At 46.4% G+C, this 13,274-nt stretch overlaps 2 protein-coding genes and 1 pseudogene across 2 annotated transcripts; 2 read left to right on the forward strand and 1 right to left on the reverse strand.

Moving 5' to 3' along the window:
* Positions 1–304: 304 nt before the first annotated feature.
* LOC125546612 lies at positions 305–10,849 on the reverse strand (annotated as a pseudogene).
* Positions 3,227–6,464, forward strand: LOC125542682. The gene is made up of 4 exons (XM_048705817.1): positions 3,227–3,422; positions 3,646–5,256; positions 5,384–5,685; positions 5,833–6,464. The coding sequence occupies exons 2-4, from the start codon at positions 3,682–3,684 to the stop codon at positions 6,011–6,013; spliced, it is 2,058 nt and encodes a 685-aa protein (XP_048561774.1). The 5' UTR covers positions 3,227–3,422; positions 3,646–3,681; the 3' UTR covers positions 6,014–6,464.
* LOC125542683 lies at positions 6,024–7,531 on the forward strand. The gene is made up of 3 exons (XM_048705818.1): positions 6,024–6,737; positions 6,811–6,891; positions 6,978–7,531. Exons 1-3 carry the CDS (start codon positions 6,024–6,026, stop codon positions 7,173–7,175), a joined length of 993 nt encoding a protein of 330 aa, XP_048561775.1. The 3' UTR covers positions 7,176–7,531.
* Positions 10,850–13,274: the final 2,425 nt, after the last annotated feature.

Genomic DNA, 13,274 nt, shown 5'->3' on the forward strand with positions numbered 1-13,274 from the left:
TATATGAAAAGTACACAGACCCAGAAATAACAACTTTCATTAGTGAAAGCAAAGATTATTGTATCTTGGTGGGTCCCACACATAATAATGGAGTAGCAGTAGCTTCACGCCAGGAGAAACTGGTGGGCATGTCTCTCGGCCGCCGCCGGCCAATCCCGCGCGTTTGCCCGATGGCGACGTCAGGTCCCTTGCGCTTCCGCCATCACCACAGCAACCCGTCCGCCGCGGCGCAGCATTCTCTGGATGCTTCACTCCGGGGAGGAGTCTCGGCTCGCCGGCTCCGGCCGCGCGTACTGTTTTCTTCTCCGGCGGTCGCGGCAGCTGCCTGATGCAGGTGCGCGTAGCTTCTGGTGACTTTTTCGATTAGCTCTTGAGCGAGGGCCTCCTTGAATATAGGTGGGATTTGATACATGTATTCAGATCTGAAGAGTAACCTGCTAAGTGCGACTGATCTCAAATTGGTAATGTCTCGCTTGTAATTTCTAACCTTGCAGTACATTCAGAGTGCTGAATTGTGGAATGATGGTACTGTATTTTCTTGATAGTAGAAGATTGCTGAGCGATGATGCAACCTTGTTGATTGGGACCTGGTACCTGGTACTGGTAGTCACAACCATTTTGAGGGAAGTTAGAGACAGAAGATTCCTGGACTTTGATTGGAAACTCTGAATCGGAATATTGCACTTTGTGTGAGTGAAATACTACTTCTTTTCTGCGGATTTCTGATCACATGGCTCACTAAAAGATCATAAACTCACCTTTAGCACACACCCCCTCCCTTTTTGTTTCGTTTCATTCATTCCAACACATTATCTGTCATATGTCGAGTAATGCTGATCTGAAGTATGGACATCCAGGAGACAATTCAGAAAGATTCACAAACTGGAAGGAACTTACTTAGAAAATATTGAAGCATGCACTTCATTTGGCAAGAACATTACTAACCTAGGTACGAAAAAGAAATGTTAAAAATCTCGTAGAGATCTGATCATGAAAGAAGAGAATTCATGGCGGCTATTGGAATGGATTGGCAAAGATGTCTTCATCGTGTAGATGCAGGATCGTTATCCATTGGTTGCCCTCTAGTATAACTATGCTTTATCTCAAAGTAGCATTGTTCTGGCTCACATCAACGGACTGGTTAGTGGTGGCGTTGTAACCCATGTCTGGGTTCATGCCAACAATGCCACTAACGGTGTAGAATCCATTGTCACCTCCTGTGCAGCCCTCCTCGAGATCGAGGCACTCCTGTAGCTGCATCATGACATCCATCATGGAGGGCCGCTGCACGGGTGCTTGCTCAGTGCACTTGAGCGCAGTTTCCGTAGTCTTCCAAATGGCATTGATGTCATGATCACCTTGCATACGTGCGTCCACCACACCCTCAATGTCGCCCCGCGCAAGCCGCTGTCGCGCCCAGTTGATGATGGTGATAGGCTCGGGGTTGCGCAGGATGGCTGGCTTCCCAGTGACTAGCTCTAGCAGGACGACACCAAAGCTGTACACGTCGCTCTTGGTGGATGGCTGCATTGTTCTTTGATACCTGCAGACATGCACATTTACTAGAAATACTTGATGCGCATATGTTTTTTTTGGAGGAGAGCGGAAGAGACCAACGTACTCTGGATCTACATATCCGGGTGTCCCGACAAATGTGTTCGTGGATACATGGGTGTCATCGTTGTTGAAAGCCTTGGACAAGCCAAAATCGGTAATCTTGGCCTCCAGCCTCTCGTTTAACAAGATGTTGGCAGTTTTCACATCCCTGTGAATTATAGGTGGGCTGCACCCCTTGTGTAGGTACTCCAGCCCTGCACATAACCGTTCCAACCAATGCTCACGATTCTTCAAGCACAACATGTTCAGCAGTAGGTGACTGCAGTTTTTAGCGGTGTACCTTGCGCTGATTCAAGTGCGACTCGGAGTCTTTGCCTCCAGGGTAAACCTCGTCCGTTGTTGTCTTGTCCTGCAATATATATATATATATATATATATATATATATATATATATATATATATATATATATATATATATATAACAGAAGTAACACTTCATCATTTTGGACTTGGATGTGCTCAAGCTGTAGCGCACATATCTTATTGCGGATACTGATAAAGTTCTAGAGCTATGCTGTCAAATTTAAAATTTGTTCCTCTTAAAAAAATTTAAGACTTGCATACCTGCAACCTGTTCTTGTAGGGTTCCTTTAGGCATGTACTCGTAGACAAGTGCCAGGTGCTCCCGATCCTTGCAGAAACCAATCATAGGCACCAGATTCTTGTGATGAATCCGTGTTAAAACTTGAGCCTGGACAAGTGATCACCACTTAGTGAAATTTCTGGTGCAAATTTATGTCTAGCAACAAGAAGTACTACCTCTGCGAGGAACTGTTTTGAAGAATGAGACCTCAACTTTACTGCCACCTCAGTGCCATTTTCCAGGCAGCCGTGGAAGACATATCCAAACCCTCCTCGCCCAAGCAGTCGCTGGAAGTTATTCGTTATCATCTCCAGTTCCATGTACGTGAACTGACGGTTCTCAAGTTCAAGTGAGATATTTCCATCTCCATCATTTGTCAACTCTACAGACTTTTTGATTGATCCTATGTAGGCAATGAATACCGCAAGAAACATCAATATCGTGTTTTGCGCAGATGGGAAGTGGACCAGAGAATGTTTCTGCTCGTTCAAAAGACTCACCTTGCTTTCTTCTTCTTTGCAACCAAAAGCAGAGTATCGCCACTAATACTAACACCACAATCACAACTACAGAAACAACTATGTGGATGGCTAGTTTGTTGTCGCCTCGCTTGTTGTCCCCTTCAGCAGGCTGACATGAGTTGCCATTAGAACAGAGGTCGGGATTGTTGCCATGCCTAAAAGGAGATGAATTAAAGTTACTTAATCAAACTTATTGACAACCAGGTTTGATGTAATCCAAAGAAGTAGAAGAAAAGAAGAAGCAAATGACCTTAGATCCAAGGAGCCATCTTGAATTTTTTTGGAGTAAATAGCACTGGCGGTCTAAGAACTTGCACCGCGGGTGCACTTAAGTCACAGTACTTGCAAACCGGAAAAACCCGTCGCAGAACTTGCGTTGCAGGTGCAATCAAGTCACACACACCAGCTGAACCGCGCCGTCACCCGGTTTTTTCTGTTTCGCTGTCACGCGCGGCGCACGTGAGGCCTCTGGACTGCATCATTTTTTTGCACAAAGACCCTTGGATCCAGGGCAAAAAGTGCATAGCCCCCCTTTCCTCTGTTCTCTGCCTGTTCGTGTTCTTCGCCAATGGGAGAGGAGACAGGCGGCGCTGCTGGCGCGGCGAGCTGGTCGGCGGCAAGTCAGTCATCGGCGACGACAGTGGATCCAGCGATGGAGTTGCCACTCCTGAGGACCGAAGCGCATGGGAGGCCGATATACGGTAAGTTTTTCCCCAATTTAGTTAGGGTTTTCTTCCTTCGACAATAGATGATGATCGCTGGAGCATCTTAGTAGTTTTATGACTTCAATGAGCAGTAGTAGTTAGGGTGTGTTGGTATTCATCTATGATTTGTATCACATAATATTTTTGGGGATGGCAGCTAGGGTTAGTAGTGTGTTTTTTGAATGTATTTATTGAATGCACTGTCCATTGTTGAATGTAGGTTATGAATCAGTGAAATTCAGTGTGGAGGTGCATCATGGTGGGTTTTTTTGTGGGGAAGGGAGTGAATCTGACATATTTGGATGAGAAGATATGTTGGTTTGACAATTTGGACAGAAGAACGTTTTGCGGTGACTGCATCTACTACATGCTAGCACAATTGAATGATCCTGATCATGAGAAAATTATGTATTGGTGCCCACCTGGAAAAACACTTGCAGATATGGTGGAAATCATCCTGGAAGTTCACTGTCAGAAGATGGCCAAAGCCTCTGTTCACTCAAAGGTACTGGTTTTGTTTGTCAGGCATATCAGAAAACCTGAGATGCAGGAGGAAGATGACATTGTGTTCAAAGGTTGCCCTGTTCTACCCAAAGTTATATTTAGTCCACTTAGAAAGGACAAGAAGATGAAAACAGAGAAACTGTCAGAGGAGGCAGAAAATTCAGAGCAACAAGAAGATGCAGATATATCAAAAAATTCAGAAGTTTCAGAAGAAGAGTATGAATGTGATTTAGACATAGATCCTACTTGGTATGACAGTGATTATGGAATGGAGGAGGATGATGAGGAGTATGACAAGAATGTAGATGTTGTTGTGCACGATGCTTTGATTGAGAAAGGCAAAAGTATTGGTGCTGAGTACAGGCATGTTTCTGGGACAGATGATGTGTATGAAGATGATTTGCAGCTGCCAGAAGAGGATGACTGGGATAGAAAACATAAAAGTGACTCTGATGATGAGGAGTATAAGAAGAAAAAAAAGAAGGAGAAACCCATTTATAGGTTTAAACCATTTAACCCAGATGTTGACATGGAAAACCCTCAATTCAAGCTGGGCATGGTTTTTGATTCTGTGGAGCTCCTTAGGAAAGTAGTAGCACAGTATGCAGTGAAGAACAGGGTGCAAATTAGGAAGAAAAGAAATAATAAACAAAGATTTGAGGCAGTGTGTGAAGAGGGTTGCCCTTGGAAACTAGTGGCTGTCAATGACAATAGGACACAATCTTTTCTTGTGAAGACTTTAATTGCAGAGCACACTTGTGAGAAGGTCTGGGATGTCAAAGAACTAACAGCCCACTTTCTTGCTAGCAAATATGTGGAGAAGTTCAGAGATAATGAGAAGATTTCTCTAGCTACATTTTCAAGGAAAGTTAGGAAGAAATTTAACATGGAAGTTAGCAGACACAAGCTAGGTAGAGCTAGGAAAGCAGCATTGGAAGTGGTGCATGGGGATGAGGTGAAGCAGTACTCACTGCTTTGGAGATATGCAGAGGAAGTGAGACATAGCAATCCAGGTTCATCTTTCTATCTAAACCTGGAGAATGGGTTGTTTAGTACTTGTTATTTCAGTTTGGCAGCTTGCAAAGTAGGGTGGCGGAAGGGATGTAGGCCAATCATATGTATTGATGGCACATTCATAAAGACAAAGTATGGTGGCCAATTACTTACAGCAGTAGGTATAGATGGAAATGATTCAATATATCCAATTGCAATGGCAGTGGTGGAGACAGAATGCTATGGATCTTGGGCATGGTTCCTTGCTACACTGAAGCAGGATCTTAACATAATGAACACTAGCACATTCAGTATTATGAGTGATAAACAGAAGGTATAATAAGTTCAGTTACTGTTCATAGGTTCAGATACTGTTCATAGGTTCAGCTACTGTTTACATTCTTTTTTTGTTTTGCTTCTTACTTGCACTAGTGTGATAATTCTGTTGTTTTCTCACATAGGGGCTCATAAAAGCTGTGAATGAACAGTTCCCTGACTCAGAGCATAGGTTTTGTGTGAGACACTTGTACCAAAACTTGCACTCAGCACACAAAGGTGAGACAATCAGACAACAACTATGGACTTGTGCCAAATCAACCACTCCAACCTTGTTTGAAATTAATATGGAGAAGATGAGGGAAGATAATCCAGAAGCTTATGCTTGGTTGGAAGATAAGCCTCCAAATCAATGGTCAAGGGCCTTTTTTGATGTTTTTCCCAAGTGTGACATTTTGTTGAATAACACCTGTGAAGTTTTCAACAGGTAATACCACTTAATCCTGTATCTGAAACTAAACTTTGTCTGAAAATGAACAATAACTGAATTTTGTCTGAAAATGAACAGTAACTGATTTTTGTCAGAAATTGAATAGTAACTGAAACTGAACTTTGTCAAAATGTTGTGTTGTAGGTACATTTTAGAAGCTAGAGAGCTACCTGTGTTGACCATGCTTGAGAGGATTAAATCACAGATAATGCATAGGCATATGTCAAAGAAAAAGGAGGCCACTGAGAAGTGGACAGGCAACATAACTCCAAAAATTAGAGACAAATTAAGAAAAAATGTAGTTGTCAGCCAATTGTCACCCTGAAGCGTCAGGGATGGGTGTCTTTGGTGTCTTATCAAATGGCAAGACATACATAGTGGAGTTGAATATGTATGCATGCACCTGCAGAAGGTGGCAACTCACTGGAATTCCTTGCAGCCATGCTTGTGCCTATTGTAGACATGAAAGGATTAAACCTGAAACCATGTTGTCTTCTTGCTACTCTGTGCAAACATACTTGTCAGCTTATGGAGTTCAAGTATATCCTACAAGGGACAAAGATGAGTGGCCACATGTAGATGCACTACCTATATTGCCACCACTATATGAGAAAAGAGCTGGAAGGAGAAGAAAGAACAGAAGGCAGCAACCAGAGGAGACAGAAGATGGCACTAAACTCAGTAGACATGGGGCTATTATGCACTGTGGCTATTCCAAAGGAGCTGGTCATAACAGAAGTGGTTGCTCAAAGTTGAAAGCTGCTGTACTAAGAGAAGAGGAAGATCAACATGAGCAGACTAGGGACTTTGGAAGTGATCCACATGAGCATGGCAGAACAGATAATGTTGAAAGTGATCAACCTGATCATGACAGAACAGAAAATGTTGCAACTGAGCAGCCAGAATCACATAGTAGGAGGGGAAGGAAGAGAAAGCCCACTGACAAAATGAGGGAGCAAATAGAGCAAATGAGGGAGCAAGCTAAGAAAAAGAAGTCAAAGATGGTTATTGATGAAAATGGAGATGTTGACTTCCCTATAATTCTAACTGTAAGTTTACATTAGTAATTACTAAAACAAAAGAAACATAACAATAACTGACATGCTCTTGTATGATGTGCAGCACATTCAGAACAGAACTTTGAGGCCAGATCTTGACCCAACACAGGTTGAAGACAACATGATACATATTTTATCACATGAGGTACTTGTGCCACAATTTCACAATATTCTATTCCTTAAAATTGCATTTTCATGAAAAACTGACATTACCATTGTTTCTTTGTATAGGGAACAACACAAGGAATTCCTGTTACTAGGATACACCAAATTCCTAAGGAAAGTGCATTTGTAGTTGAGCATAGGGCCAACATAGCAGCTAGAGGAAGAGGAGTTAGAGGAGCTGCTGCTTCTGCACAAGCACCAGGCAGAGGAAGAGGAGCTGGAAGAGGTGCTGGTTCTGAACAAGCACAAGGCAGAGGAAGATGAGCTGGAAGAGCTAGTGCTTCTGCACAAGCACCAGGCAGAGGAAGAGGAGCTGGAAGAGGTACTGCTTCTGCACAAACACAAGTCAGAGTGAGAGGAACAAGAGGAAGAAGAGGAACAAGAAACAAGAAAACAAAAACAAAGGGACTGAAGTGGCTGCTACTTGGAGAAGGGTCTAGCAGAACCACACATGTTCCAGCAGATGAAGAATGAGTTGGAGAAGTGCTTGCTACAATGCATTTGTTTTGGTATTTTGTAACTTAAGTACTACTACTATGTACTGAACTAGTTGGTGTGGTCTTTTGCATGCTATCATTCTGTGTAAACTTGTTGATGTAAGACAACAAGCATATGTGAGAGTAGACTGGTTCAACATTGCTAGAAAGTGCATAAACAAATTGCAGAATTGTTTTACAAACTGACAACTGACAATAACCAAACTGATAGAAACTAACAGAAACAGACATAATAGGGTACAAGCAAAGCTAGTTCAAATTACAATGATAGGTACTTCAGCTACAATGCTTCTCAATTAAGCTTGGCCATATTGACCAGGGCCAGTGCCATCTATCTTGCCGCGCCATGTGCTGAAAGTATGCTTGCGGGTAAGGTCTTCATCTTCATCAGGGAGAAATTGTATAGCCAAGCCTTCAGTTAGCAATGGGCCACGGTCGACGACCTCTTTGACATGCATAATCACTGGAAAATCTACGGTTGCATGCTCTGTGGGAGAATTTGGAGCCGGTGGTGAATGTGCATTCTCGTCGTCGGAGTCTGGCTTCCATGGCCCCATAGGAGTTGCAGGAACAGACACGGTGAGCAACTTTGGCACACCAGAAGGGTTGCGCATCCACGCGGTGACTGGCAACACCCACTTGTCGGTGGCCGGGAGCATGTCAATGAGCTCGCCGTCGACACCGGCGAGAACCAGGTTGACAGTGTGTGCATCCCAAGCCTCCTCCGGCAGCCCCTCCAAAGTCAGCAACGTCTTGTACTTGAGCTTCCCCGGCTTGCCACGCGAGAAGCTTGACCACCGTTGGAAAGAAATCCTGCTGCCACAGCAACGAAGCTGCTCTGACGCGTGCACCACATGAGTGCAATCATCCGTCGAATCGAAGCGAACGAAAAAATGGAATGGTGGGCAAGTGACCTCCACCTTAGTTGTCGTCCGTCGGACAGCACAGTGAGACTCCATCGCCGCCGCTAGTGCCTCCGGCGTCACCACGCTCCGCGGCTGTCCAATGATGGTGGCATACAGGACACGGCCATAGAAATCTCGCTCGAGTGCCGCCATGCCAACAGTGCGAGCGATGACAACCCGCCCGCGCTCCGGCCGCATCTCCGGCTCGCCCCGCTGCCACACCTCTTGAGGAAACATACGCGAGTCCCGGATGCGAGGCCATGAAACGGCGGTCGCCGAAGACCTGCCATCGCCGACGTCGGCGGCGGCGCGGCTCGCCAGCGCCACGCTCTCCTCGCTGCCGCCCGCGCCAGCCATACTGCCCGCCACGATGATGGCGGCACCATGGCTACTTCCGGCCACGGAGGAGGAACAACTGCTGCCAGAAGGAACGCCGCCACCGCTCGAGCTCCCGCTGCCGCCGCCCATCTGTCCGCGTCGCCGGAAGGTGTGAGAGGGGACGAGAGCTAGGGATTTCGTTTTGATTTGGGAACTAGGGTTCGATGCGGTTATAGATCTGGCGACTTTGCAATACGGCCCTCACACAATATTGGGAAGGTCTTTTGTGCAAAAGAACAGAAAAAACCGGGCGACGGCGCGGTTCAGCTGGTGTGTGTGACTTGATTGCACCCGCAACGCAAGTTCTACGACGGATTTTTCCGGTTTGCAAGTAGTGTGACTTAAGTGCACCCGCGGTGCAAGTTCTTAGACCGCCAGTGCTATTTACTCATTTTTTTTGAGAAGTCCAGAAGGAATTGACCCATTGAGCTTGTTGTTCGAGAGATCTCTATAGAAAATAAAATACTATTTACATGAGTGGAGAAAAAACGCTTGGAAACATTAAAATCAACTTGATCACAATAGTGGTGAAACTTACAAAAACACTAATGATGGTAATCGTGAAAGGGTATCTGGAATTGAACCTATCAAGTTATTGTTTGACATATCCCTGCAACGCATATGGAACGGATATTTTCTTTTACCACTTTTGCCAACAAGAATACTACAAGGGAGGGTAGAATAATATACATGGCACGGAACATACAAGTATCGGACATCCTTGAGATTTGCAAAATAAGGTAATATAGTACCATTCAGACCACTGAAGGAGACGTTTCTACATATTAAGAGCAAAGTGGTTGATCAGTTTTACCGCACAGCATAACTGATCGAGTAGAGCAGGTGTATGAATTACTTACACGTTTGAGATAATTGGGGGTTTAGAAACGGCGTAGCTGCAGGTCAAGCCATCCCAGACCAGAGTATCGGGAACGCACGGGTCACCCATCCAATTCTTCTGCACCTGGTACATCTCCTTGATCGCCGTGATGGCAGATACTAGAAAACCAAAGATAATTTTCAGAAACATAACATTTTTTGTAGGTTTTTTCAGTAACATAACATGCATAAACGATAATGACCAGCGGGCTAGATAGATCATGTATGTGTGTATGGTCGCACCATCCTTTGAGTCGGTGCTCATGGTGGTGGTTGGGATGACGGAGAATAGCTCGATGGCGTTGATGATGGGTGGCAGCGTCGAGTTAGTGGTGGCGTTGAGGGAGAGCATGTACTGGCTGGCTTGAAAGGGCTTGGTTGAGAACAACCATCTCCCGGCAAGGTATGGCGGAGTGTAGGCTTTGTAGGACAAGATGCCATTCCGATAGATGTTGTACTCCCGTAATGCATTGCTGCTGGGGAGTTGTTGCAGTTCGGAGAAGTACAAGATATGGATGTACTCTGGAGGTCCAAGGTAAAATCTATGTTCTTGGACATGTTCTTGGGCGTGATGGCCGTCTGCATCACTGCTTGGGGCGGCTGGAATTGGCCGTCATCACTTTCCACCTTCATCCCCGTTGATATCTCAGCCCAGTCAGCTGTTGCGTCACGAAAAGGGAACCACAACCTGTCATACGGATCATCAGGGTACCTGTTTCAACAATTTAATCAATCAGTTAAATTTTCTGAATTACAACACTATGTAAAGGTCGAAGATGGGTAGCCTGTTGAGGCCATCGTAGCCGCCGTAGAAGAACTTGGCGCGAATGAGATACTTGAGCCCGACCACGAGTGAACCAAGTGTGTAGCAGTTGCGCGCGCCGCTGGGGAAGCTGCGCAGGTTGTACCACCAGTTGTTGGCTCGCGATGAGGTCATGTACTGAATGGAGATGTTGTGGTTTGAGCCGGCGTAGGCGTCAATGAAGCCAGCATCCGTGCTGTGTGATAGAGCGCTGATATCGTCCACATAGCCTGTTTCTCTCCTGAGAGACCGCAGTCTATGCTTATGAAACCTGAATGTAGTACGTACAAACCATGCATGCAATCAGTTAAGCTTGCAGCTTGCTTCTACCCACTTGGTAGCCCAGGCATAATAAGTATTCAACATACCTGAGGTAGGCGGCTGCGCAAGGGCTTGCGGCATGCCGGTAGTGGCGGCTAGGCAGAGAAGCAGCAACCATGGCACGGCTGCCGTTGTTCTCGGCGTCGGTAGCTCCATTGATCAGCTGCAAGAGTGAAGAGGCTAATGGAGCGTGAAATGTGTCCAAAGCTTTTTTCTTCTTCTTGGAAGGAAGTCCAGCCAGTCAACCAGGTGAACCCTGTACCCTAAAAAAAAAGGTGAACCCCGGGGCCCACCCGGCGTTTTTCTTTTGTTTTTGTTTAAAAAAAGTCTTATTCCCACGAGCGGAGGGTGAAAGCTAGGGCTGCCTCTTCCACCTCTCCCCCACCCACCCCTAGTCACCGCCGGCAAGACGTAGACAGCGGCGGGGACTCAATCTTTCTTCTCGGCTGGGCGCACTACAACGCCGAATGCGGTGCCTTGGTCAGGGCGAGGCGCTTGCATCGGGCATGGCGGTGGAGCTATGGCGGTTGTTTAGGAGTCCCTGGGTGCATGGATCTGGGCCGTGGCGGCGCGACGACGTTCCCCTTCCTTGCCCATGTGCTGATGGTCCTGCGGCCAGTGGTGGCAGGCAGTAATAGGCACGTTCAATTGGTCATGCATGCAACCATCAATAGCATTCATACCAGCCCATTACGGCACCCGTCCTAGGGCACTCTATATAAGTCGGGAGTAGGGCACTGGGTTTTGGGTTTTGGGTTCAACGCTCTTACATTGTAACATACGCTGAGATCAAGAACAGCACACATGAGTAGGGTATTACCTCCACCGCAGAGGATCCGAACATGTATAATCCTTTGAGCATACTTCCATCTATACTGATCGATAGATACAATTGTCTCTACACTCATGCTGATCGATATACCTTGGGGCAAGTGTCTATCGACAACATGGTGCAGATGGTTTCTTCACCAGTTTCGGCCGACAACATTCGTTTCGACGAACTCAAGTTCGCCATTGATGGCTCGGCATGGCATCCCGATGCCTCGTTGAACAACGTCGACTTGCCGACACGTGGGAGCATCCACTACAGGGCCTACGGGGCATGATGCTCCCGCAGTTCTTCTGGCTTTGCACCAGCCGACTTAGCAAGCGCCTCGTCGAAAGCCAATGGAGCAAAGCCGGAAGCCGACGAGTTGGTTTGCACCAGCCGGCTCAGCTGACGCCTCATTGTCGGAAGCGCTCAGGTAAGCCTCGCCCACAGTTCGGCCGTTCTGTGAATCAACTCGTTGGGATGATCGATTCGGACTCGCTCTTCCCTGTCTTGGAGTCAGACTCTAAGGAGGAAGATAGCTGTGGGATTCAGTCGCGTATGGAGAGGTTTTCATGGCTGGCACACCACCTCAGTCAGGTCTCCATGGGGACGCGCCTTTTTCTGTAAATGGATGTAATATAGTCACGTGTACAATAATAGTAAATTTTCTACTATTCATTTTATGCCTTTTTGGCCTTTTTAAAGGTCTTCTACTGTATGCATTCAAATATGGACATTTTTTTGGCCCGTCCATTCTTTTTCTTAGCGACAAGCTTTGTCGATTGGCGAACCAACTTGTGGTTGGATGGTTAGAGGGACTGTGGTATCCCCAGCCCACGAGGGTTCAAATTCTGATGCTCGCATTTATTCCTGAATTCATTTCAGGATTTCCGGCGATGCGCATTCAGTGGGAGAGACGTTCCCGTCGACGACGAGGCGCCTACGGTGACTTTGTAAATCGTTGTGTCTATACTAATGTTAAAAAAAAGCTTTCTCGATTGGGTGAACTTACTGTTTACACTGGGACTACAGTAAAAATCTTTATGTACCTTATGTAAAATCAGACGTGGCAGTTTTATATTGGGTATTACTTGGGGGCGTAGGCCCACCCTGAAAATCGGCCGGAGGGGGGGCAGTTTAATTAGCGTGCAAAGGATTTACGTAAAGTTTCGTAAGACATTACGTAGGTGTACCATTTTTTATTCGCAAAAAAGAGAGTAGGTGTAGCATTTTTGCAAACCAAATCGTTCAATCGATCCTCCGTTGCCTGCCAAATGAAACGTTCGGGCTAATGGTGCTCGAGACTGAACATCCGGCCGTTATTGGCATTCTTTTTTTTTTTTCTTACGAGGGGCCGTCTCATGATTCTTGCATGTTGATGCCCCGGTTCTCGTACGAGTACGACACAGATTAATCCTATCGATCGTATCTTACGCAAGGCAAGCTCTCTAGCATGCGTCCATGGATCGGTGTCCTATGTAGTCACGTACTCGATCGCAGATATATACATGTTCGATCCGTCCTATAGTTCGTCGCAGGGCAGGTGCAAGCTAGCAAGATCGATCTATGGCGAAGTCCATGAAGACGCCGCCGGACGACGTGGTCCGCGAGATCCTCCTGCGCCTCGACGACGTGGTCACCCTCTTCCGTTGCGCGGCCACGTGCAAGCACTGGCGACGCCTCGTAGCCGAGCCCTCCTTCCTCCTCCGGCGCCGGTGGCCGCCCTCCCTGGCTGGCTTCTTCACTCAGAGATCCCTCGTCATGAGGTTC

The sequence above is a fragment of the Triticum urartu genome, chromosome 3 (genome assembly GCF_003073215.2).
Source record: "Triticum urartu cultivar G1812 chromosome 3, Tu2.1, whole genome shotgun sequence".
In the NCBI taxonomy this organism is placed as follows: domain Eukaryota; kingdom Viridiplantae; phylum Streptophyta; class Magnoliopsida; order Poales; family Poaceae; genus Triticum; species Triticum urartu.

Bases quoted from the DNA above. Each gene is read 5' to 3' on its own strand.
- LOC125542682 (XM_048705817.1), top strand. From the start codon at position 3,682: ATGGTGGGTTTTTTTGTGGGGAAGGGAGTGAATCTGACATATTTGGAT. The intron at 5,257-5,383 runs GTATAATAAGTT...TTTCTCACATAG, and splicing joins TTATGAGTGATAAACAGAAG to GGGCTCATAAAAGCTGTGAA. The intron at 5,686-5,832 runs GTAATACCACTT...GTTGTGTTGTAG, and splicing joins ACCTGTGAAGTTTTCAACAG to GTACATTTTAGAAGCTAGAG.
- LOC125542683 (XM_048705818.1), top strand. From the start codon at position 6,024: ATGGGTGTCTTTGGTGTCTTATCAAATGGCAAGACATACATAGTGGAG. The intron at 6,738-6,810 runs GTAAGTTTACAT...TATGATGTGCAG, and splicing joins ACTTCCCTATAATTCTAACT to CACATTCAGAACAGAACTTT. The intron at 6,892-6,977 runs GTACTTGTGCCA...TTCTTTGTATAG, and splicing joins TACATATTTTATCACATGAG to GGAACAACACAAGGAATTCC.